The sequence below is a fragment of the Rhododendron vialii genome, chromosome 10a, assembly GCF_030253575.1.
Source record: "Rhododendron vialii isolate Sample 1 chromosome 10a, ASM3025357v1".
In the NCBI taxonomy this organism is placed as follows: domain Eukaryota; kingdom Viridiplantae; phylum Streptophyta; class Magnoliopsida; order Ericales; family Ericaceae; genus Rhododendron; species Rhododendron vialii.
Window position 1 is genome coordinate 7,883,953 of NC_080566.1, and position 26,642 is coordinate 7,910,594.

At 39.4% G+C, this 26,642-nt stretch overlaps 1 protein-coding gene across 5 annotated transcripts; it reads left to right on the forward strand.

The window, feature by feature from the left end:
• The first annotated feature begins 1,180 nt into the window (after positions 1-1,180).
• On the forward strand, positions 1,181-25,495 carry LOC131304629 (exocyst complex component SEC5A-like). 5 transcript variants are annotated; one of them, XM_058331950.1, is made up of 22 exons: positions 1,181-1,425; positions 1,850-2,362; positions 4,061-4,209; positions 4,884-4,978; positions 5,896-6,090; positions 6,283-6,410; positions 6,509-6,667; positions 7,453-7,557; positions 14,881-14,955; positions 15,154-15,291; positions 15,387-15,581; positions 16,226-16,369; positions 18,385-18,511; positions 18,587-18,797; positions 21,080-21,195; positions 21,282-21,516; positions 21,873-21,966; positions 23,035-23,112; positions 23,204-23,260; positions 23,451-23,600; positions 24,306-24,521; positions 25,039-25,495. In XM_058331950.1, the coding sequence occupies exons 2-22, from the start codon at positions 1,940-1,942 to the stop codon at positions 25,261-25,263; spliced, it is 3,315 nt and encodes a 1,104-aa protein (XP_058187933.1). In that variant the 5' UTR covers positions 1,181-1,425; positions 1,850-1,939; the 3' UTR covers positions 25,264-25,495. The 5 variants fall into 5 exon arrangements, with proteins under 5 accessions (XP_058187933.1, XP_058187935.1, XP_058187938.1 ...); XM_058331952.1 differs by having other exon boundaries at positions 15,390-15,581; XM_058331951.1 differs by lacking the exon at positions 1,181-1,425 and adding an exon at positions 1,511-1,703.
• Positions 25,496-26,642: the final 1,147 nt, after the last annotated feature.

A 26,642-nucleotide genomic window follows, 5' to 3' on the forward strand; every position in this document is an offset into this window, starting at 1 on the left:
AATAATGCCAAAACAGTTTTTGTTAATGTCAAAATTTCAGTGCATAAAAGACTTATATTATATCTAATGAACAAATTTTTTATGCATTAAAGTTTTAATATTAAAAAAACAGTTTTAACAAGTTAACTTAGCTTATTATGACTTATGCAGCCTGTTTGGATGAGGGATTTGCCCTCGGATATACGACGCGGCTTGAGTAGTAATCCGGCCCCACCTCTTCTCCGGTGTTTGGTTGGGCAAAACAGCAGCCGGATTTGGCCCCTGATTTGTTGGGTTCGGATTTGTAATCCACCTGCGTGTGGATTTGGTAACGACAGGGTACCCCTTGTCGTTGCTATATCCGGGTCCCCAAATGACCAACATGCCCTCTAACACAACACAACAGAACTGAAGAAGATGACGAGAGAGAGAGAGAAGTACTGTTCGTGAGACGAAGTGTTGTACCCATCATCGCCGGAGCCGCCCTCGTTGCTGGTAGAAGTGGACGGAGAGAGGTAGGAGTAGTGATGATCGGAGCAAGAGGCTTACGCCGGAGTGGTGATGATTGACGGCGGAGGCGGCGGTGGACGGATTGCACGAGGGGTTGCAGAGGATTGGGTTTGGGTAGGGGCGTGGGTGGGTGGGTTTGAGGTGTTGCGTACTGGAGAAGATCTGTACATACTGTATACATATACATATATATGTAATGATTTTTTAGTTTACAATTACATTTATTCACTTTTTAGTTTACAATTACAATTACATATATATATTTGTATATATATATATATATATATATATATATATATATACACTCATCATTTTTCAATTACTATTTTAATTTTTTTGACAAATATGGTTTATTTTTAATTTGTTCCGGAAAAAAATATTTTCCTAAAATGAAATTAAGTTTAAACATTTGTGGGGGCAATTCAGTCATTTAATATCTAATTCCATCATATCCACCCTCTAAATCCCCTTTCTCAAAAAATTATTCAAATACCTTATTACAAATCCACCCTCCTTAAGTGGTGGGACCACCCTTCTTAACATATCACCCCTCATTACATATCCACTCTCAAATCCACCCTCATTACATATCCACCAAAATCAAATCCTCCGGGCCGATGAGCTCCCAACGATTACGAAAGTTCACATTAAATCCTTTTTTTTTTTTTTTTTTCTCTCTCTTATTCATTTAAAAAAAAAAAAACTCTCAAACACTAGAGAGAGAAACAGTCGAACAGAGAAACACAGAGAGAGACGACGACGACGAAACATAGAGAGAGAAGAACACCGCGGCACCGTCCAGCTCTCCCCCTTCACAAATCGATCTCTCCTGTTTCCCTCCAATTCCTCCACCATTCCTGTCGAGTGAAGATAGAGAGAGATGGGTAAATCGATAAATCGACGCCGCCGGAGGTAGCCATCGCCGGAGAACAACCTGTATGTATTCCATTCGCCTTTTGTTTACGTGAATCACTCCGATCGATCCGGTTTGGTTTCGAATTTGGGGGTAAGTCCCCGTCTAGGTTGGGTACGTGTTCCCGTCATGATTGGAACGCGTTTCCCAGCTAGAAGCTTTGGCTGATGATGCGTTTCCTGCAACTACGTGTTGGATACATTACAGCCTAGCACCGATATGGTGTTTTATCCTCATCTTAATTCTAAACCCCGCCGTAGGACTCCCAAAAGGGCCAAAACCATATACCTGCAATGATCTGGTATTTTCGACCCATAGCCCCCAACTTCAACCCCCATCTGATGATACCCCATCCCCCTCTTAATACTCTGCAACTTCCATACCCTCCTATTTATTTCATTGATGGATGCATTACTTTTTAGGCCATATTTGGTGTTTCTTGTGCAGGTGTTGACGAAAGTTTTCTCTTCCAATCTCTGAGGTGTCTTCTTTAGAAGTTGTACGTCCGGCTACATATATATCAATCAAAATCAAGAAATGTCAAGCGACAGTGGCGACCTAGACGAAGATGAGCTCCTTCAGATGGCACTGCAGGAGCAATCTCAGCGAGATGTGAATTATCAACAACCATCCTCGAAGCCATCGAGGCCGGTTTCCAACTTCGTGCAGCCACCGCCACAACGGGCGACAAATCAGAGGGTTTCAGCACCGCCAAAGAACCATAACACGAACGCCCGACCTCCACAGAGGGCTCAGCAGCGGCGCGGTTCGATGGATGATGATGATGATTCGGAGGTCGAGATGCTGAGTATTTCGTCGGGAGATGAGGAATCGTCCAAGGATCGGGGTTCCGAGTCGCGGAATCGGGCTGGGAGTGGTGGGAGGAGGGCTGGGAAGGAGGATGATGGTGACTGGGATGGCGGAGAGCCTGATAGCTGGAAGCGAGTTGACGAGGCCGAGGTACGTATATAGGTTTACATGCATCTCCTACTTACGAACGTGAGCCAGAAGTTGAATTTTTTGCAATCACTTGCTATCTTTTCGTTATTGATGGGATTTTGCGGTGTCTGGGAGTGTAAATTGGGCTCTGTCAGGATGACTCAATTCATATCAATTTGAGGAAGTCTTATATCACATAGCCATACTAACAACCGCTCAACAAGTGAAGTTTATGCGCAAATATTGCCAAATTTAAGAGTTTAACTCTTCAAACTCTATACACGTTTCACACATTACAATAAATATCAAATTTTTTTACTTACTTTTGCCATATATTCCAGCACATTTCTTCCCGAGGCTGAAGTTATTGCGTGATACTTCATTCAAGTTAGCAACAGTAAAATCCCCAACGTGCAATAATGGTATGTGATAGTTCAATTACGGAGGACTTTTATTAGAATTAGATGCTAGAAAAACTACCAATTCCTGTTTTAGTGTCTATATGATAAAGAGTTGGAATGCACTGACTATGTTGCATATTGCTTTACCTTAAGATGTCAGGGATTAGCATATCAAAGATGTGACCATGAAGGTCCATTTTAGCTGCCTGTGATGACAACGTTCATTCAATGATGCAATGGAACCCAACAAATGCAAAGACTTGGCAGCCACTGAGTTTATTAATTCAAGAGCAAGAGCAAGAGCAAGTCTTTGAGTTTGTTATGATGTGAAGTGGTTTTGAGTATATTATGTAGCTGAGCTGTGGAAGCATTTTCAAGTTTACTCCTATCATGTAGTATTGAGAGAATAATTTGTTAATTTTTATTGCTTCATGAGGTTGCTGGGGAGCTTAAGGACATGGCATAATCGAGGGGTTCACCAAGTTATGTCTAGTTCTATTATGGAGCCGGCTGGATGCGTATATCGGTCTATGGGTTTTCCTCAGCATGAGTGGTGGGAAGAGAATGCCAAGTGTACATCGTCGTGGAGGTTGACGACGCCCTGGCCCTTGCTTTTAAGTAGTTCTTGTGGAGAACCTTTTTAGGCGAGGAAAATTCCTGGTGTCATAACTATGTTATGTTGATCTAACAATAGATATGTCCTTGAAAATGGAGCTTAGTCTGGGTAGATTTCCTATAATTTGTCTAGACATGTCTTTTGACCGTGCTTGTCACCATTTTAATAGAAAAAATTCAGATAAGGGAACAAAATTTAAGAGTAGAAGACACGATTAATTAAAGGGTGGTACACCAATTTATAGACTTATAGGCATTCCAGTCATGGTGGAATTAATCTTACAATTCTCATAGAGTGTGAATAGCAGAGATATCTCTTTACTTTGGTTGTTTTTTTTTGTTTTTTGTTTTTTTTGTTTTTACTAATTTTGTTTTGAGTTGTTTATGACTGCATGACCATGTTTTGATATCAAAGGTCATTGATTGCTGGGCAAATAATGGGTTTGAAATATGTAAAAAACTACGTGTCTTTAATTTAGAACTATTTCGTCTTTGGAAGATTACATGAACCTTATTGTGCCAGTCAGCATTATTTTCATATTTTTTGATAAGAAACTTGGGGAGACTTGAATTATAGATATTTAATTGGTGGAATGCAGTCTAAGTATCTGGGACTAATTTTTCTTGAATTTTTATATGTTCTCTTACATTTTGACGCAAAATTTCCAGACAACATTACCTTAAGGTTGTATTATTGTGGTAGCTTGCTCGTAGGGTTCGTGAGATGCGGGAGACCAGAACAGTTGCAGTTGCTCCAAAAATTGAGCAGAAGCCAGCAACGGCTAGACCGGGTCTTAACAGTTTACAGTCCTTTCCACGTGGTTTGGAATGTGTAGATCCACTAGGACTCGGGTGAGCTTCTTCAATCTATTTTGCATGTTACTCGTTCCATAGTAATCAAGTAACCTGGGTCAACTGGTCTTCTTATTGTTCACCATGTTGATCTTAGTATCTTACAAACGGCTCGTTGACTGTTTCAGGGATTAATATTGTCTTTTTGAAGTTACTTATTTTATAGTTAGTTTATGTATTGATTAAAACTTGAAAAAAACTTTGATAGTTTCCTTACTAAAGCCGGTAATCCGATGATTGGGTGTACTGGGGACCCCAATGTTCATGTAATGATTTGGTCGTTGAAAAGTATGGGTATTAAATTTGTTTTCTTGAAATTCGTGTTTATATTTCTCCTTTTATGCTAAAAGATTTCAATTTCTTTCATGGTACACGGCTTTGTACTTAATGCCATGAAAGTGCTTTGGGCTTTGTTTCCAATTGGTGTTATTTTCCATCCAACCTTTGGTTGTATTCCCCTCCCCTACCCCCAAGTCCCAACTTGATGTACCCTTTATCAAGTTTTCTTAATATAATGTTACTTTGCCGATTAAAAAAAAAAGGCTTTAACTGTGGAAGAGTTATTTTACTATATCAGACTGGCCACTGAAGTTAATAACCATCACTAGGCTTGTTTGTATATTTTAAAATTATCTTCTTGCCATTTATGCTGAAATAAAGTTATCATGTGACAGAATAATTGACAATAAGACGCTAAAGTTGATTACTGAGTATTCAGAAAGCTCTCCTGCGAAGTCCGACAAAGATTATCTAGATTCGAACATTCGCGGTATGATTCTCTCTTTGTTTATTGACCAGTCTGATTCATAGTCAAGCTTTCTTAATCAAGTTTTAAACTCCCTTGTCTACATGTTAATTCCTTTTTCCCAATACTAGTGAACATTGATTTTGGGGTGGGGCAAATTTTCTATCAATATTGCTCATGGGCAGGATTATTTTCGTTTTCACTTATCTACTACTTGAAGATTAGATGTGTGTGAATAGATTTGGCAGCTTCCCCCAGGTGGGTTTGTTTTCTTTATTTTTCGGAGGACTGTAGCTCATGGTAACATTCTTATTACCATAGATATGATCCAGAGACGACAAGTAATCGTGTTTGATTTGTGGCCACAATCAAACTAGATATTGCTGTGGGAATGATCTAAGACGGGTGGGTGGCTTATCGACTGCCAGCCTGCCATGATGGACCCCATGGTTTTTATGATGGATTGGTCTCTTGAGCACACTTGTTGGAGGTTCCTGCTTTATTTCTGAAACTATTAGAAGATTGGTGTTTATCCTGTAGTTGTGGATGATTGGTTTTTAGGATATTTGAAACTCCATTCTGATTAGGTTACTGGTTGCTAGTTGTTATATACTGTTTTTTAGATGTGTGACTGTAAGATAAGCACTGTGGTTGATTCTTCCTGTTGTTGCTGTTATTCTTTTATTCCATTCTTTTGTTCTGGTTGGAGTGGAGGGAGGCTGTCTGGCTTGGTCTTTGGTTGGCATATTCTTCCATTAACATTATTGCTTAAATGTTTTTCTGTGAACTTACATGATATGTGACTGCTGTATATGGATATTGTTGGCATCCTTGTTGGTGAGATATTAGGATTTCTGACTTGGGAATTTGTAGCACTACCAGTGGAGGTAATTCTTGGGTGCTTGTTTTACTGACAACATTTTAAACATGAATACTTGCAGAGAAGTTGCTGTATTTTTCTGAAAGTTTTGATGCAAAATTGTTCCTTTCTCGTATACACCAAGAAACAAGCGGAGCGGACTTGGAGGCTGGTGGTCTTGCTTTAAAAACTGATCTTAAAGGACGGACGCAACAGAAAAAACAGTTGGTCAAAGAAAATTTTGACTGCTTTGTCTCTTGCAAAACTACTATTGATGGTAAGCTACCATCTCATAAGACGAGGGAAGTGACATTATCTTTTGTGATGGCTTGTTAGCTAGTGCCTTCCGCGTCAATCTTGCTATTTAGGATCTCTCCGTCCCTGTTTCCCTTTTCCTTCTTCTTCTCACGCTTATAAAATTTTATTTTTTGGGTGGTAAAATGAGGATCCTTGGTTGATTATTGTACAGACATTGAGTCAAAATTGAAGCGGATTGAAGAAGACCCTGAAGGTTCGGGAACCTCTCACTTATTTAATTGTATTCAAGGAGTCAGTTCACAGGCTAATCGTGCTTTTAGTCCTTTATTTGAGAGACAGGTTAGTAGGTTTGAGATTTGCAATGTATCTGGAGTTCTTTCTTGTAGGTGTAATAAGGTTGGGATAAAATTTATTAATTTTAAAATTATTTTATGTAGGCTCAAGCTGAGAAGATCAGGTCTGTTCAAGGAATGCTTCAGAGGTTCCGCACACTATTCAATTTGCCTAGTTCAATCCGTGGGAGCATTAGCAAGGGTGAATATGATTTGGCAGTTAGGGAGTACAGGAAAGCCAAGTCAATCGTGCTGCCATCCCATGTACATAAAAATCTAGCTCACTTAATAATGTTTGGTTGACAAAGATCATATCCACTTTTGATTTTAGGCACACCATGCATGCGTTTGTAGCTGGGTTGTCTTCTTGCCATATGCACATTTGTTTAGATTGAAATCTATACCTGTTGTTTCTAAATGGAAGAGCATGGTTGAAAAGGTGTATGCAGCATTTGGCTAACCCGTCACTTAAAATTCTTCTAACTTGTTCTGGTCACTTTGCTTCGATTTAGAAAGTCTGCTGGTAGGAATTCCTCAGGCAGGTAATGGTTCATGCAACGAGCTACCAATTTGTGATGATGATGTGTTGCTTTTCCACTACATTTTTGAGGATCATTTTAATAATACTCCAATAGGACACTATAATGATTTGTGATTAGCCTCAAATAATTTCTTGGTTACCACACTAGCGTTCTTGTTAATATTTGTTAGGTATCTCTATTAGGCCTTTTTAGCTTTGAAACTAGTTACCATCAAGGTAACGCAATGAGCAACCATTTTATGAGGATGATCTAGTGTTGGTGCATATTCTTACCTGAGCTCGTAGTGGTTTATGATACTCCGACAATAGTTTGGAGGCATTTATCCTGGATTATGCATTTTTGTTATGAAAAATTGACGGGTTTTGCTTTTATTCATTTTGTAGCATGTTTGTTTTTGTCATGTTTCATTGCTTAATGTGATTAGTAGGTTAAAGTTTTCTAGTTTGATTATGTTCTCCTTTTTCCTGCCCCAACAAATGTGTACTTATGCTATAACTCCTTTTTCAGGTGGGTATTCTGAAACGTGTTCTTGAGGAGGTTGAAAAAATTATGTACGAGTTTAAAGGCATGCTTTACAAATCCTTGGAAGATCCAAATATAGAGTTTAGAAATGTATGTTCTTCTTACACCTACATGTTATCGAACGTATTGATTTGTTTGCTTTGTTAAGTATTGTCCTATCATGCCGAAAGGATATCAAACGTATTGATTTGTTTGCTTTCCCTATCAAATAAATACAACATAAGAATGTGCTTGCTGCTTAATTTTTCTTTCAAAACAATGCGAGTTTGATCTAACAGCTATTTTGAGCAATCCCATGGTTTGGTGTTTGTGTCTTTGTTTCTAGTTGATGCCGTAGAAGATGTAAATAATGATACTGTACCATGAAGAGAACTTACCTAACCCTGACCAGTGACCAAGTGCCAGTTCCCCCTCTCCTTCCCCTCCCCATTTTCATAAATGAATGGAAGAGATATGTTGTCTGTTGCAGCTACATTTTCTCTGCGATTAATCAAATCCTTTTTTGCCCCCGAGTTCCATTGGCCATAGTTTGAACCATATGCACAACTGTGGTAACGTGATTTCGGACTATTACAAATGTGGCTTTTCAAACACAAAATGTGTTGTTTGCATTCACCCCAAACAACCCTTCCTATGATGGGATTAAAGTCCATTTGTACCCAAAATGATGGTTTCACCATATTAGGTTTGGGTGCCTTCATGGTGGGACCATTTGACAGTTGACTCACAAGCCTGGCCCCAAGGGACTCCTCTCTCCTCTTTCGATTTTTTTCCCTTTGCCTTAGAGCACATTTAACATATTCAGTCAAGGCAACATGTTGAAAGGTATGAAAGGGGCTATAATATGAACTTAGAACGAGTCCACCCTTGTGCCAAATTCCATGCCAAAGCCAAAATTTTGCCTTCAAGAGTGGCGAAACCCTCTCCACACTTTTGCCAAATTCAATGCCAAACTTTGACGATGCCATTTTCTTTGCCAATTTAGCAATTGCTAAACTTGCCACTGATAGAAAACAGAGAAATAGAGACGGAAAATACTGATGTTATTTTTGAATGAATTACAATGAGGTGAGTACACCTTTAAATAGAGTAAAGCTATGCCTAAGAAAGGAAGATTACAAGATTTGATTACGATATGATTACCCTATGATTACGCTATGATATGATTTCAATTACGATATGATTACCCTATGATTATGCTATGATTTGATTACGATACATGTCCTAAAATAGCATATTACAAGAAGATACAGAATATATATTCAAGATACAGAATATATATTCACACCCCCCCTCAAACTCAAGGTGCAAGGGCAGAGAGCATCGAGAGTTTGTCAAGGAGAAAGCGGAAACGAGCAGCGGTATGGGTCTTCGTGAAGAAATCAGCCAGCTGCAATGTGGAGGAGACGAAGGGTAAAGCAATGGTGTCAGACTGAAGATGCTGACGTATGAAATGACAATCAATCTCAATGTGCTTCGTGCGCTCATGGAAGACCGAGTTGTGGGCAAGCTGAATAGCACTCTTATTGTTGCAGTAAAGAGGTGTAGGAGTAGTAACAGAGACCCCCATATCGGAAATAAGCCAGTGAAGCCAGATGATTTCAGAGGTAGCATGGGCCATGGCACGATATTCAGCTTCTGCGATGGAGCGAGCAACAACAGATTGCTTTTTGTTTTTCCAGGAGATAAGAGAATCGTCTAGAAAAACACAGAGGCCAGAGGTAGATTTGCTGTCATTGACATCACCTGTCCAGTCAGCATCAGCATAAGCATGGAGGGTTAAGCTTGATGTAGAAGAAATTAGAAGGCACTGATGAAGGGTACCACGAAGATAACGGAGAATACGTAAGAGGGCAGCCCAATGCGTAGTCCGGGGAGCAGAGACAAACTGACTAACAATGTGAACTGCATAAGAAATATCTGGCTGAGTAACAGTAAGATAAACTAAGCAACCCACCAATTCGCGATATTCCGTAGGATCCTCAAGGGGGACACCATCAGAGGCAGAGATCTTGGCATGGAGTTCAAGGGGAGTATCAGCAGTCCTCGTTCCGTGAGATGAGCACGGTGTAGAATATCAGTAACATACTTGGACTGTCCCAAAAGATACCCCTGAGGAGAGGAAGCAACTTCAATACCAAGGAAATAACGTAGCGGGCCCAAGTCTTTCATTTCGAACTCACGGAAGAGATGACTTTTGACTTCAGCAATAGCAGTAGAATCAGAACCAGTGATGATCATGTCATCAACATAAAGTAAGAGAAGTACCAGGACATGAGAGGTGCGACGGAGAAATAGAGCAGAGTCATGCATGCTGGGCGTGAAGCCAATTTGAAGAACAACATCCTGGGAGCGTGAATACCAAGCGCGAGGGGACTGTTTCAAGCCATAAAGAGTATGATGCAAGCGACAAACCATATCGGAAGGATGAGAGAAGCCAGGAGGAGGCCGCATATAAACCTCTTCAGAGAGATTGCCTTTGAGAAAAACATTCTTTACATCCAACTGAGAAAGAGGCCACTGGTGCACTGCGGCCACTGAGATCAAGGTGCGAACAGTGGACATTTTGGCAACGGGGGCAAAAGTTTCCTCATAATCAATCCCATACTCCTGAGAAAACCCTTTAGCAACTAAGCGGGCTTTATACCATTCTAAAGAACCATCAGAATGAGTCTTAGGCCCCGTTCCAGAACGGATAATAAGTACTTATTTTTTAAGAAGGCAATTTCAAACTCAAAAATAAAGGGTTTAATAAAATCTAAAAATATGCAATATGGATCTTGTTTGAAAGATCTCGATGAGATCTTTAATACGGTGCAAAAAAAATCAAAAAATTATTTTTCATTTACATTGTTTTTGAGTTTGAAAATGTGAAATAAGTACTTATTTTTTAAGAAGGTATTCTGGAATGGAGCCTTAACCTTGCAGACCCATTTGCAACCGATTAGATTCTTACCATCCGGAAGTGAAACCAACTCCCAAGTCTGATTGTGAGCAAGAGCAGTAAGTTCAGCTTGCATGGCATCCATCCAATTGGCATCATTGCAAGCTTCTTTATAGGACCTAGGCTCAAAATAAGTGTGAATGCGGGAAAGGAATGATTGATAAGAGGATGAGAAACAGGTATTAGTAAAGCCATATTTTACTGGTGGTTGACGATTGTCGCAGACGGGATACCGGCGGGCAGGCAGATCAGGATCTGCAGAGGCAGATTGGGGAGCAGCTGTAGAAGTTGGACGACGGGTGTAAACCTGGGTGATCGGAGCATGACGAGGTGATGCTGAGGGGGATGTAGAAATATCAAATACCTGAAGAGTGGAGGTTTACTCTTCGGGAGGCACATCCATATCCATAGAAAATGGGTCAATATGGATCAAGTCTTCTTTGGCTACTGGAGCAGTGCGAGGTGGAAGAGTAAAATAGGGAAGACGTTCTAAGAAGACAACGGGCCTTGAAACATAAAGCTTTTTGGTCACAGGATCATAACACCGATACCCTTTTTGATTAATGCCATACCCTAAAAAAACACCTAAGACAAAGCGGGTGCTGAGTTTAGTGCGGTCTTTCTTGGGGAGGAGAACAAAACAGGTAGAACCAAACACTCGAAGAAGAGAGTAATTAGGAACTTGACCATAAAGCCGCTCATAAGGAGAGCTACCAGAGAGAAGAGGGGTGGGCATCCGATTCAGGAGATAGGCTGCAGTGAGAACAGCTTCTCCCCTGTAACAGGACGGGACGGAGGAAGATAGGAGTAGAGACCGAGCAGTATTAAGAAGGTGTCGATGTTTTCTTTCAGCTCTACCATTTTGGGCAGGAGTGTCAGTGCAAGACGATTGGTGGATAGTCCCAAGCGAATCTAGGAATTTATGAAACTCTGAGAGTGAATATTCCCCACCCAAGTCGGACCGAAGAATTTTAACCGATGTAGAAAATTGATTTTGAACCATGGCATGGAAATTCTTATAAATCGTAAAGAACTCAGATTTGTGTGTCATTAAGTAAACCCAAGTATACCGACTAAAATCATCCACAAAAGAGACATAATAGACAAAACCACCTTTAGTAGCAACCGGAGAAGGGCTCCATAAATCAGTGTGAACAAGCTGAAAAGGCGAAGTAGAAACAGAGGTACTTTTATTAAAAGGTAAAGCTGACATTTTTGCAAACTTACAACCACTGCATTCTGAAATATTACTGACTGAAATATGACCCAAATGACTTGACTTAACTAAAAGTTTTAGACGTTCACTAGACAGATGTCCTAATCTAGAATGCCAAAGATAAAACGGAGATGACTTATGATCTAAACAAAAAGATGACGCAGCAGTGGAAGAAGGTTTTATTGGGAGATGCAAGTGCTCCAAAAGATAGAGATCACCAACTCTACGGCCTGCCCCAATCTGCTTCTTGGAATCCCGATCTTGCACAACACAACCAGAGGAAGAGAAAACAACATCAAAACCAGAGTCGGATAATTGGCTGATTGAAAGTAGGCTCAAAGACAACTGAGGAACATAAAAGACATTAGGAATAGATAGTGAAGGTGCAGTAGAAGATAGAATGGAATCAACAGAAGCAACATGCATGAGAGAACCATTGGCTGTGGCAATACTAATAGGAAAAGCAGGTGGCACACAATTACTAAGAAGAGACATATCAGGAGTCATATGATGAGAAGAGCCAGAATCAAAGATCCAAGTGGTGGGTTGGATACCTGAGGTGGGAGAACCACGCAAACCTGAGTGAGTGGTAGTCATGGCAGAAGCTTGGGGGGAACCCCGTCGAATGGCTTCCATGTAAGCCTGAAACTGTTGAAATTGCTCATAATCAAACTCTGGAGGTGCACTACTGGAGGCCGGTGCTGCCAAGGTTGCAGGAGGGCGAGAATGCTGTTGTGGTGCCCGAGACTGATGCGGGGCATGAGGACCAGTTGACTGAGTAACATTTCGTCCCTTTGGCTTGGGACGGTTAGGGCATTGATGCTTCCAATGACCCTTCTGATGACAATAGTTACACTCATCTTTAGGAATTTAAGGCCTTGGCTTGGCCGCAATTTGGATAGGATGAGATGCTGGAGTGGGCGAGTGATGTGCCAGATATTGGCCAGATGGAGCAAATGGAGTAGCAAAGACAGACTGTGAGGGAGGTGCAAGATTAGCCACTTTGAACCGCGTTTCCTCAGCGATAAGCTCATGAACAGCACCATCTACTAAGGGCAATGGAGACCGATGCAAGCTAGCCCCGCGAAGAGGCTCAAACTGAGGCCGAAGGGCCATGAGAAACTGAACAAGTCGTAGCTCCTCACGAAATCTGACATAACTATCAAGTAGCTGCAAATCTGAAGGTTCCATGAGAGCTAACTGATTCCAATAAGTAGTCATTTCGTTATAAAATTCTTGAATCAATTTATTGTTTTGGGTGGTATTTCGGACGGACATTTCAAGCTCATATCGTTTAGCAAAATTTGATTCAAGATACAGAGCTTGTAGATAATCCCAAACTTTCTTTGCTGTGTTATATTTCGAAAAATTCATGCCAATACTTGGTTCGACGGAGTTGTGAAACCAAGTCAAAATCTGTGCATTCTCTGTGTTCCATTTTCCCAAGGCAGTGGCATACCCTGGGTCTTTTGGATCAGAAGGAGGTAGCGTAGAACCGTCTACATATCCCCACATTTCTTTACCAATAACAAATTTTTTCATCGCATGAGCCCAGTAGGAGTAGTTGTTACCGGTCAAACGAACACTAATAGCCTGATTTTTATCGCCAGACATGATGCTAACAGAGAAATGCAATCAAAAAAGAAAACAGGAATACCAGAATACCAATCTGCCTTAGACTGGTTCGTCGGAGCTGTAACAGAGGTTGCCGGAGCTACTGCAGTGCCGACAAGTGCTGCTGGAGGTTGTCGGAGTGTGGGTAGGTCACCGGCGGTTGGAGAGGGATGGGTGTCGACTGCTGTGGGTATTTCTTATGATTTGGGTTGTTGAAAAACAGAGAGAGAGAGGGAACGATAGTAGCTGACAGAGGGAGAGAGATCTGAGGATAGAAGACTGATTGGAAAGCAGGTTAGAGTTTCGGAACCTGCTCTGATACCATGATAGAAAACAGAGAAACAGAGACGGAAAATACTGATGTTATTTCTGAATGAATTACAATGAGGTGAGTACACCTTTAAATAGAGTAAAGCTATGCCTAAGAAAGGAAGATTACAAGATTTGATTACGATATGATTACCCTATGATTACGCTACGATATGATTACGATTACGATATGATTACCCTATGATTTGATTACGATACATATCCTAAAATAGCATATTACAAGAAGATACAGAATGTATATTCAAGATACAGTATATATATTCACAGCCACATCATCCAAGCCATTTGATTTTCATCAAAAAATGAGAGGGGTGTAATCCAATCTTCTGGTTTTGAGATTGTGCCAAAATAGTACCGTGCAGTAACATTGCTGTTTTTGACTTTTTGACTCCGTAGCGAGCTAAAAAATGGCTTTGGCAGTCTTCTTCTTCTTCTTCTTTTTGTGTGTGTGTGTGTGTGTGTGTGTGGTAATTATGGCAATGTCATTTTGACATCAATGGGTGAACTTGGTCTTAGAGCATGTTTCTTTGGCTGGATATGAGTATCAGAATGGACTATACATTGAAGGGGACGACACATATCTACTGTTTGGTTAAAATTGTTACTGTCTGGATGAAATATCCATCGGATTTTGTATCCCACAAAAGATGGGATATAGTATGTACACTACCATGGGGTGTGTGATATTATTGGTCCCTCGCTATTTGTCTAATGTGATTATATATCCTCTGTGGTGATATATTCAAACAAGTGGGCCGTTAAGGTGCTTGATGGTCATAAGGCTAGTGGTTGACCGATTTTAAGAAAAAGAAGGTGAAATTATGGGAGTGACTGCTTAAGTTTGATGCCTTTTCTTATAATTAGCATCACCTGATAGGTGTAAATGGTACTGATTATTGGTCTAGTGGGTCATATTGGCAATATGGTTTGCTCTCCCACATTTTCAATTGTCATTTATAAGTTTGTTTCCTCGATTCAGTTTTCTAACTTGCGAACAGATTGTTTCTGTAAATGAAAAAAGTGGACCGCTTGCGACAATTTCTGTTGCCTGGACGTCTTTTATGCATTGCATAGCTACCATCACCACCTCGGATGTAGTTCTTGGGGGATGGGAGGTTTAGCTAGCCAAGGCAATCCCTCTGGAGTTGCATCGGCAACACCTTGACAACTGTGCCACTTTGATGTGGCTCATCTATGCACATCTATTACTTTCAATGGCGATTACTGACTGCCATTGTTACGTGTATGTATGTTATTTGGTTTAATTTCAAAACTCCAGCAGTTAATATTTATCTTATGCTTCATGTAGCTTGAAAACATCATTAGAATTTTGTTAGAGCTGGAACCTGACTCAGATCCTGTGTGGCATTATTTAAATATCCAGGTGAGCTTAAATATGAAATAGATAATTATGTAAGTTACCCTGTTTGCTTGATCTCGAAAGATGCTAGTAGCCTTGCTGGTAAGGTGACTCAGGTCATTGGAGTTCATTTAGTAGACTTGGACCGTCCCCCTTTCCTTCTGATTCGTTCACCACGGTGTTACTAGTTCTAATTTGATGTGTTGCTTTTTCTACTGACAGAATCACAGGATTCGAGGTTTGCTTGAAAAATGCACCTTAGACCATGAAGCATGGATGGAACTTTTGCAGAATGAGATACGTGAAAAGGCATTATCTGATGCAAAGTGGAAACAAATTCAGCAAGATTTGAATCAGACTGTAAGTGCAACAACTAAAGGACAACCTTCTGCTTGTATAAAATTTGACCTGATTAGTACTCTATCAAGAGTGACGATTTTCCTGTGTACTCTTAGCAGGCAGATGTTGACTATTCTCTCACTCCAGAGAACAGCCATCTTCTGGGATATTCAGAGCCCGTAGACTTTAATGGTGCAGAAATTGACGCTCTTAGGGGAAAGTATATCCGCAGGTTAACTGCTGTGCTTATCCATCATATACCAGCCTTCTGGAGAGTAGCCCTTTCTGTTTCCAGCGGCAAATTTGCAAAGGTATCTTGGAGATTCTATTAATCTAAGGTCCAAACATGTTGTCTAATATGTACCTTAAACATTGTGTGTTTTTCTGCGAGGTCAAACATCTGTAAAATGTACCTTTGTACTTTTTACTTTTTTCCCCCTTCTTTAAGTAACTAAGATTTCTCCTAGTTATGTACATAAGATCTCCTGTGCAAATTTCTGGTGTGGGACAATACATGCCATCATGGCGAATTGGATTCGTTTCATTTTTCTTGCTTTCAGAAATACACAGGTTCAAAATGATCAAAACAATAATAGAAGTCTAAGTAATAGAAGTATAAAAAATAAAATAAAAGAAGTCCAAGTAGAGCATATTATATGGCTATGATGCCTACCAGTGATTAATAAAAATGAGGTTTAATTTTCAATTGCTGCTTGCAATTGTTTTATAATCCACTGATCTGCATTTTCTCCTTTAAGAAAATGGCCTTGCTCAGGCTTTGTGGCTGGGGAAAATTTACCGGAAATCAGAAGCGAAATGTATTCTTTCATCCTTGATGTGGACAATTGGAAATTTCTTGCAAAGTTTAATGGGGCATGAATTATTTCCTTGCTTTGGCTTTAGCTTAGTTAATCTGTTCTGTGTTCATCTAAAAGTATTCATCGTTCTTGTTCAGTCTTCCCAAGTTTCTGCTGATTCCAATGTTAATAATTCTGCAAATAAAAGCGAGGAAAAAGTTGGAGATGGAAAGTACTCAAGTCATTCTCTTGATGAAGTTGCTGGAATGATACGGAGTACTATATCCGTGTATGAATCAAAGGTAAATATGCTCTCTATTGTTACAGGCACTATGGAACACCATTTCGTTATGGTACTTCTGAAAATGAACCTTAGTAAGATGCTTTAGGTTTGGTGATTTTAATGATTTATTTTACCAGCTGGAGCATGTTGGTTGCGCATGCCAATGTTATCCAAAAAATCAATGTGTATATTTCAGGATAGCAAGTTTATAACAAGAGCATTGTATAGATGATCACACATACGTGCAAATTTGCACACTTTTTTTGCTTCTCAACTATGTCCAATGGTGTATTGTCTAGCATTGAAACAATATTTACTCTAGAAGCATATGTCTGAGTGTTTGAATCTTTAAGTATGGGATATCAATGTTGTTGCATCCCAAAAAATTGTTACTCTTAATTTGATTGTTGATCTAGTAGAAGAGACCTGTTGGCATACTATGATCATCAACAGATTGATGTGATTGTGGCTCTTCTCACATGGAAAGGATAGTGATTCATTTATGCAGCCCAATCAGGCAACTAAAGCCAGGGTCTTTATTTTGGGGAAAGATGGATAAGAGATTTCTCTTTTTCTTTTTTCTTTTTTGCTTTACTTTTCTTTTCTAAAACCCGGGATTGACAGGGTATGCCGAATACTCGATCATCTATAATGCATCTTCTGGGTGACCTAATGCTTAGCATCTCTTCTTTATGGCCTTGTGTTCTTCAATCTGGCTACTGTTGTTTCCAGCCTTTGAGTTGAACTCGGTAATTTTATGTAGGAAGTCTATTATGAGATTCCCAGTTGCTCTTCAGATGAGAAAATTGAATCACTCTGGCAACTTTGTCAGTTTTGTACATTGCGCGTGTTGTTAATGTAAAGTCACCTACTATTGGAAACTCTTGACTATAGCTGTTATTTTGACGGGGCATTGTTGATTGTGACATATTATTCTTAATCTTTTGGTTTTGAACTATATGTCATCTGGGCTTATATGTAATCTAAGATTTTTTTCTTTTGTTTTTTACACTATCTTTTTTTGGATTGATTCAGCTAGTTATCATTTTGCTTTTTCTTGTTTCCTTTCTAAAATCTCGTTCTCTGTTTCTTTTTCTGCTTTTGTTTTCCATTTGTTGTTCTTAAAAATTTCCTTTCTTAACATGCCTTCCTGTCTTCCCTTTTTTCTTCTTTTTTTAACCGATTTTGGATGCATTTAGCTGATCAATGGTTACAAATACTTAACATGATTTTTCATATCAAGTAATGTTTTTCCTCACTTCAGGCATGAACCTTCTTAAAAATTTTCCTGTATAATTGGTATGTAATGCTTTCCTCGCACTTCAGGCATGATCCTCCTTAGAATTTTCACACATAAGTAGTAATGAAGAATTTTCACTCATAAGTAGTAATGAATGCTTTTCCTCGCTCTTCAGGGATGATTGAGGTTAATATTTCAGGCCTTGTAAGTGACATGTGTATCTTCTTACATGGACAGAATTGGAGTTAGATGTTAAACATAAGTACGGTGGATAAGAAATTGCTTTAGCCTCAATGATTTTACTACAAGCGGCAATCAAGCAACTATTCTTCTGCTCAAACCAATTCTTAACAGATATGACAGTATGACACATCATACATGAGGTGTGGCAGAGAAATTTCTACATTCTTCATTTAGTCTTCTGCCCAAACCAATTCTTTAGCCTTAATGATTTTACTACAAGCGGCAATCAAGCAACTAGTCTTCTGCCCAAACCAATTCTTAACAGATATGACACATCATACATGAGGTGTGGCAGAGAAATTTCTACATTCTTCATTTAGTCCAGAAACATCCCTATTTTATGTACATCAACGTTTGAAGATGTCTGGTGGTTTTGACTGTGACAACCTGGCATGCATAGGGAGAAGCAACAATTATGACGTTTCCTGTTTAATTTAGTTGATCATGTTTGGCCTCGATTGCATTTTTTTCTCAGCTATGATGTTTCCATCTTCAAATACTGATTTGGAAAATGAGAGTGGATCTAAATGTTTGTACTGTTACTGCTGCAGGTCCACAACACATTCCGTGATCTTGAAGAGTCAAATATTCTTCAGCCATTTATGAGAGATGCCATAAAGGAAATATCTAAAGCATGCCAAGCTTTTGAAGCAAAAGAATCAGCTCCTCCAATTGCTGGTATCCATATTTCGCTCCTGTTGTTATTTATTGTCCTCTAAAATTGTTTTGACTGTTAGCTTCTGTGACCAACAGTTGCAGCACTGTGGACGCTTCAGTCTGAGATAACAAAGATTTACATACTAAGGCTTTGTTCATGGATGCGGGCTTCAACGGAAGAGGTATCTAAAGAGGAATCATGGGTCCCAGTTTCTATACTTGAAAGGAACAAGTCCCCATACACAATATCTTCATTGCCCTTGGTGTTCCGTTCAGTTATGGCTTCAGCAATGGAACAAATAAATTTGTAAGTCTCCAGAGCCTAGTTAACTGCTTTGCATTAAAAGAGATAGGAGAGAAATGATGCCTATTTTTCCATTTCTGTAAAGAAAGTAAAACAAAATGGAGTTGGGTGGATAGTTTGCTGGAAGTTCATTGTCTATCTTTAACAAGTAGTGATGACAATGCTATTTTTACGCTTGAACACACGGGTGTAAATGATCTTTTCTTGGCCTGAGATCTGTTACCTTTATTTCCTGTGATTAGCTAGCTTAATGAACTGCCCATGCTGCTCAGCTAGCCTATCTTGGTGTCAAAGACTCTAGTCCGTAATTATTTGCTTCATTTTGTTTTTGCAAATTCGGAAGATGTAAATTTTAATTTGTTCCAACTTACTGCAAATTACTCCTTATAGTTGCTACGTGTCATGGATCGGAAGACGGTCATCCTCGTATTTTCACGGACATGGATTTACGCGTGCCATCCTCTAAAGGAAACACATGTACATCCATGAGTTTGGTTCCTATCCAAACCCTAAGGACTTGAAGGTTACTAAAGATTCTCCTAAATTCCATGCTCTCGATTACAAGAGATACTGCCTACCCAACTCCGCCCCCGACAAAAGTATAGGCCATGTCTTTGGGACGGTACTTTGATTTCATGTCCTCTACCGCAGGAGTCACAACTGAACCTGATGATGATTTTGTGGATCGTAGGCTAGTTTTAAGAGGTGGCCCGTTGGTACAATTGCCCTGGTCATTCCTACTATGTTACTTGGATCCCCGATTTTGGGGGAAGTACTGTCGACATGAGGGTACAGTGTGGGATACACACTGGATTACCAATTAGAGGATGGCAGGCAGCGGAGAGTTGAAGGATGTAGAACTGGGACAAAGGGCCAAATGCATCTATATTGCATATCATAACTAAAGCCTTAGCATTTATCATGCGAAGAATGTGGAATTCATAACTAGAGGGATACCAGTAGCTGAAGCAATTTGTATACCAAGGTGATCAATGAGAGGCTCAAAGGATGCCAATTATCATGCGAAGATTGTGGAATCACCATCTCCTATGGTTTAACAAAAGGCTTAGCTATAACTCTTATGTTGAAGAGCTTCCTCCGAATCCAAAGCAGTCCAGAGCCACATCATGGTAGCATGATTCCAATGAACAATCTTAGGTCTACAAATAATTTCTGAGGAGTTTTGTTAAGAATTGCAATCTTAGATCTACAAGTAATTTCCGAGACATTTTGTAAAGAATTGTGTTTGTACTAGACTGTAGAAATTTTCTCAGAATCGTTCAGTGTGACGGCGTACAGATTTTGGGAGAATAAAGTGCATACTCCAATATAGTTGGACAGTGAACGGCACATCTTTAATGAGCTCAACTTGCCAGCATATGACAGGTTAAGTAGCCCAGTGTTTAACCTTTGGAGTTGGTTAATCCGCCAAAGGAGATCAATGTGCTGCTGTAGTTTTAGAGGATACAAAGAGGAAAACCAAGATATCTAACAGGTAATGTCCTATCAAGGTTCTAACAATTGGGCGGGCACCGCCAAGACATTAGGCGGATTTTCCATTTTTTACTTTTTTGAATCCCCCTCCCAAGTTTTGAGATTTTTCGATCATGTAAGAGAACTGGGTAGACTGGACATGTATGTATATCGTAGTAAAACTACACCAAAGCCCCTTATATTATATTGCCACAAAACTAAAGCCCTTATTGAAATCACATCACCTACCCTCCTAGGCGCGTAATCCCGCCTAATCTGCCTAGCCACCCAGCCAATTATTCGCACTGCCTAGCGCCTAGCCTAGGCTGACTTGTAGAACACCAAGATATTACGTAGGATATTAAGTTGACCGATGTTGTGCAACATCCCAAATTGGAATAGAGGACCAAAATTAAGGGATAAAGGGCGCAGTTGTTTACAAACTACTCTGGTAACAAAATTTATTATCACTCATCAATAATTAGATAGTGATAATGATAGTCTTAGATAATTTAACAATCTGAACCCCGCCAATGGATTCAAATGGTACAAATGTCTTGGCTAATTCTTAGTTATGACGGCGGGCAGACAAGCTCTAAACTGCCACCCTTCGTATTCATTTGTCAAAGGTTATTGTATTAGCATGGAATTGATACAAAAAGTTAATGTTTGGTTAGAGCAGCATTTCTGAGCAGAACTTAGAACTTTGTGGCTTGTAGATCCACGTGAGCTGTTTGATACACTCTTCAACTCTTTGTTGGATGCGCAAATTTGATTCCCGTAAGTGCACTCTCAAAGTTTGTACTTTTCAGGATGATTCAGTCTTTAAGGAGTGAGGCTACAAAAACAGAAGATACTTTTGCGCAGCTTCAAGAAATTCAAGAATCTGTTAGACTTGCTTTTCTGAACTGTTTGCTGGATTTTGCTGGTATGATGGATGTATTATTGTCTTGACTCTGTTTTCCACAGTAAGAAAAAACTTGTGACTTCCATTTACTGCACGTTAATAATTAGGTCATCTGGAGCGTAGTGGTGGCGATCTTGCCCAGAATAGATCCAGTAAAGGAAACCTGCATTTGCAAAATGGATATCCTCACGAGTTACAAGAAAACTATTCTGATCCTGTCCCTGGAAGTGTTGTTGATCCACACCAACAGCTTTTGATGGTTTTGAGCAACATTGGATATTGCAAAGATGAACTTTCTCGTGAATTGTACTACAAATACAGACATATCTGGCTACAATCCAGGTACGTAGTCAGCACTTCAGCTGCTGTGGAGGGTCAATAGCTTTGGTTTTAGTGTCAATGAGCTGGTAGCAATTAAAGACATCTGGCTGTAATATGGTATGTGGACTATTTTACTGATGTGTGCTTCCACGTCCACCTCTGCACACTTGACATTCGCTCCTTTTCTGTCCCATGCATGGGCAAGTGGCTACAGCCTACACTGTTCTACAAATTTAGTTGTAATATTTGGCATTCCATGAGGTTAATGGTACAACACAGGTTGTCTTTTGATTGTGGGTTATGGGTATTATGTCATTTGTCATTTTATTCTATTGTTGAATGTCAATTCAAGCCACATATTATCTTTTCTACTGCAGAGGAAGGGATGAGGAGGACAGTGATATGCAAGATTTGGTTATGTCCTTCTCTGGGCTTGAAGAGAAGGCCCTTGAACAGTACACTTTTGCGAAGGTATATCTAAGCATTTGATTTCGTTCAAATAGATTATTATTGCTACACATCTTCACACATCATGTGACTGCGAACTCTTTCTTTGTCTATTGCCTTCTATAAATAGGCTTTACACTAAACTTATTCCCATTTGGGTGGAAACTTAAGTTGTGAATCTCTGCCTTCTAGATGACATTCCTTACAGCTGCAAGTATTAAATCCTTGTGCAACAGAAGCTAGGGTACTAATCAGGTTAAGTCATTGATGTTACCACAAAAAACTGAGGAAAAACTACGAGGAGAGCTTCAATAACATTAGTCAGCATGAGTTGCAGCCTGCAGAACTTGGCATGGACTTCGATAACTGAAATGATACTTGAGCATTAAAGGGCAGCATGATGAATCGTTTTGGTAGCTCCCTCATAAGAAAACTCCCGCCTTATACTTTTACAGAATTTGCAAAAGCTGATGACAACTGAAATTATTCTTGGGGTAGAAATTACTTTTGCTCCTCTGCTTGATTACTTGAATTATGAAAGACCAGAAGAAAAGTTTGGAAAGAAAATGAGATTACCAATGAAATGGATAATAAAGGGAGTGCACTGAGGGATACTGCAATTTTCCATGAAAACGGAAGAATAACCTAACCTGATTACAAACTTTTTAGACATCTTCGTCTTTCTTTTTTATCTTCTTTGGCAAGTAAACTGTGTCAATTTCCACATTGTGATTACAAACATTTGTGAAATTTTTATTTCTCTGGCTGCAATGTTGGGTTAGAATTCAATACCTGGCTATCTTTTGTTTTGTCTATTTCAGTTTTCTTGATAAGCTGATCAAGATATCTTTGATGTATATATCGTCGAGTCAAATAGCAACAGACTTTCTTATATTGTTTTCTGTGTTGATAAAATTATTCAGTAACCTTGAGTAAAGTTAATTGGGATGGGTTGTGATGTGGAAAGTTACTATTTTACAGAATGCACGCATAGCTACCGCTCAATTGTTTGATGAAACCAAAGACAAATTCTCTTACTGTGGTCTCCCTAATATTGGCCCTTCTAAATCAGCATCCTTGTCTTTTTCTTAGGCAAGTTTGATCAGAACAGCTGCCACGAACTATTTACTGGATTCTGGAGTTCAATGGGGGGGAGCACCTGCGGTCAAGGTGAGGAATTAGAGAAATCAATTATTGGTTCTTTTCTCCTTCAAATTCAATCTCTCAGCAATTCCTATAAAATGGTACTGCACTTTTGTAGGGTGTGCGAGATGCTGCTGTAGAGTTATTGCATACTCTGGTAGCTGTGCATGCAGAGGTACTTGAATGCATGCATTGCGTGGTTCATGTTTTGCTACTGTCTTTTCCTTTACCTACATTTGTTGCACTGCATTTATGATTTCTTTACTAAGGCCAATATTTAAGCCCAACTAAGCCATCAGCTGGTGACCATTCTTTGTTTAGTTGCTTAATTAAGCTTATGAGATGAAATAATTCCCTCGACTCAGGTTTTTGCTGCTTGTAAGCCCCTACTGGACAAGACGCTTGGTATACTTGTGGAAGGCCTAATTGATACTTTCCTCAGCCTCTTCCATGAAAATAAAACCAAAGATCTTAGGTCATTTGATGCAAATGGTTTCTGCCAGCTCATGCTCGAGGTAAATAATGGTGTTTCACTTTGCTTGGTTGAATTGTCTTAAATTTGGTACTTTGTTCTGGCGGAGGTATTTAGATCCTGCAGCTACTAAAGGTAGCAATTACTTGATTAACTTGATGCATCTATCTACATGTTTAGTTCGTTGTTACAACAAATAAGTATCCTTATAATGATATGCTGGAAATCTTGTGCCAACCATAGTTGGAAATTTTGTTTACTAGCCCTCCTTGCATTTGGAAGGATGTGAAATAATAATTTTTTTCATAAGAAAAAACTAAAAAACTTGAAGGCCAAGGGCCTGGTTAGCATTTTTTTTTGGGGGGGTCTATTTTGGTCTTAAAACTTTTTGGAAACGGAAAATGAATATTGTGACATGGCTGCATTGGGACTGTTCCATTTCTTAGTGTACTCAAGAATTTAGAAAAAGTCGGTAAACTGTTTTGAGAACTATTGTGTGTGTTTTATTGCCTTTCTATCTGTTCTGAAAACAGAACAGTTCCTTAAGATGCTTCGATAATAGTGAAACCGTGAAAGGTTATTTTCAATTTTTTCTTGCCTAAAAGATGTGTTAAATGACCGGACACGATCTTTTTTTTTTGGGTAAGCACCGGACACGATCTTATCTTATGGTTTCTTTCAGCTATTCTTGAAAAACCTACATGGTTTCTCACTCAAAATGCTTACAATCGGAATTTATCTTCTGCAGCTTGAATATTTCGAGACCATATTGAATCCACATTTTACATCTGATGCAAGGGAGTCTCTCAAGTCTTTACAAGGGGTGCTTTTGGAGAAAGCGACCGAGAGTGTGACAGAGACTATAGAGACTCCAAGTCATCACCGGCGGCCCACCCGTGGGAGTGAGGACGCTCTTTCAGATGACAGGCAGCAAGGGATGACTGTATCACCTGATGACCTCATTGTAAGGATCCCCTTGATTTAATCTATAGCTCTGATATATCCTAATTCCTAAGTACTGAGGATATTCGGAACAGTTGACTAGAAGTTGATGTTGTGTTTATGTTGGTTTTTAGTTTGTTCAATAATTTCAGTCACTAGGTTAGGCTCGGTTTGGATCATGCATATATGGAGGGATTTTATGAAGCAATTTTTTCCCTTTCTTATCCCTTTTTTTCTTTCCTTTTTGCAAATCCCTCAAAAAATTCAGGATCCGAAAAACAGTCTAACAATATTAACTACGATATGCTGAAAGAATTTGGACAAAGATATACGGAGTCATACAAAGTTTTATGACATTAAATACTGCAAAAAATGAAAATATCCGGAAGATCTGTAAATCTATGTCTGGTGATATTCTCTGATGAAAACTACTTAACCTAATTCATTATGGCTTTCATTTATTAGACAAGTTCAATCTTTTAATATTTGGTTTAGATGGTATCTCTCATTTTGCTCCATGCATGTTTGTATATTCTTAGGCCCTGGCCCAACAGTATAGCTCTGAACTACTTCAAGCGGAGCTTGAGCGAACTCGGATTAACACTGCGTGCTTTGTGGAGTCAATCGCGCTCGACTCAGTACCAGAATCAGCCAGAGCCGCTTATGCTTCTTTCAGAGGATCAATGGATTCCCCCAGCAGGAACTTCAGAGGCAACTCGCAGCCTGTAGGATCCCCAGGTTTCTCCCGCCAAAGACGTAGATGACTTTGTTCATACCCTTGTTCAAGTTTTGTTTTTCTTTTGTTTTACGATTTTCTCCATTTTTGTTTGTGTTGTTGTATTGTATTAATTCATTCATTCATTTTAGTGTTGAAAGGTACCGAGCTTGTGAATTAGACCCTCCAGCAGTTATTGAAAACAATGTAGTTTTCAACTTAATCAACTGATGTAGTTGTGCTCTGAAATACGATTCCACTTCACTCGCACGCTTGTTTTATTCGGATTCTAAGTGAAATTCTTTATAAATCTAAGAGGAAAAAACAGAGGATTGCCGGGGTTTGAACAGGAGTTATAGAACATAGAGAGAGGATGGGAGTTCCCTTTTACCCATTTTCCCTCCTAGAAGAGGGAAATCTGAGTTTGGTTCCTATCCAAACCCTAAGGACTTAAGGTTACTAAAGATTCTCCTAAATTCCATGCTCTCCAAACCCTAGGAAAATCTAAAGAAAATGAATAGATGTGGGAAATTTTATTTTAGTTGTCCGTTGTTGATTACCAAAATTGCATTAAGTACTATAGATATTTTCGTATTTAATTACTTTCACTTGCTTTTGCCCTTGAATAAACCAAGATCTGAACACAACAAATGTTTGCAAGAGCAGTGAACCTATAATTTGACACTTCTGAAGTTATATCTCTTATTCCAGTAAAAAATTGAACAAATTAGAAGAAAAGAAAAGGGAAAGACAAAATGATTTCAAACTAACAAATTAATTGATGCATGCTTCACATCAGGTTGAAACAAGATTGGACCTAGCACAATCTATTGAAGAATCATTATCCTTTTTCTCCAACCAAAATGGGTAGAGGAGGGGAACACCAGAAAACTATTGGAATTCCTGACCCGTTGCGAGTTTCAGAGATTGGTCATATATATGTATTTAAGCAAACACGCAAGCAGAACTATAGGCAAAACTCTTTCTGAAAACATGTCATTTGATTCATAGAATTACTACTTCAAGTGCTTATTTGCATTCTTGTAAAAGAGAGCGAACCCTTAAGTCACGGTATACTTTGCCAACTTGTCTACTGCCAAGATGGTCGTTGGCTGCTTATTTGCAACGTCCCAAGACAACACACTTATTAGTATTGCATCAAATATTAAACATGTCGACAACATGCTGAGGACCTTTCATTGAGAGAGACAACATGCTGAGGACCTTTCATTGAATACTCTCTCTCTCTCCATGAATTAAAATCATGTGCCTAGCAAATGAACACACCAGTCACTTTACAATGTATGGAATTTCTGCAGTCTTAATTCTTCTCCCATGTTAGGTTTTAGGGCACGCTGTCATTCCCTAGGGGCAGCCAACCCCACGAGAGTATGTCCCATTCTTGCTCTCTAGCCAGGGTTCCTACGT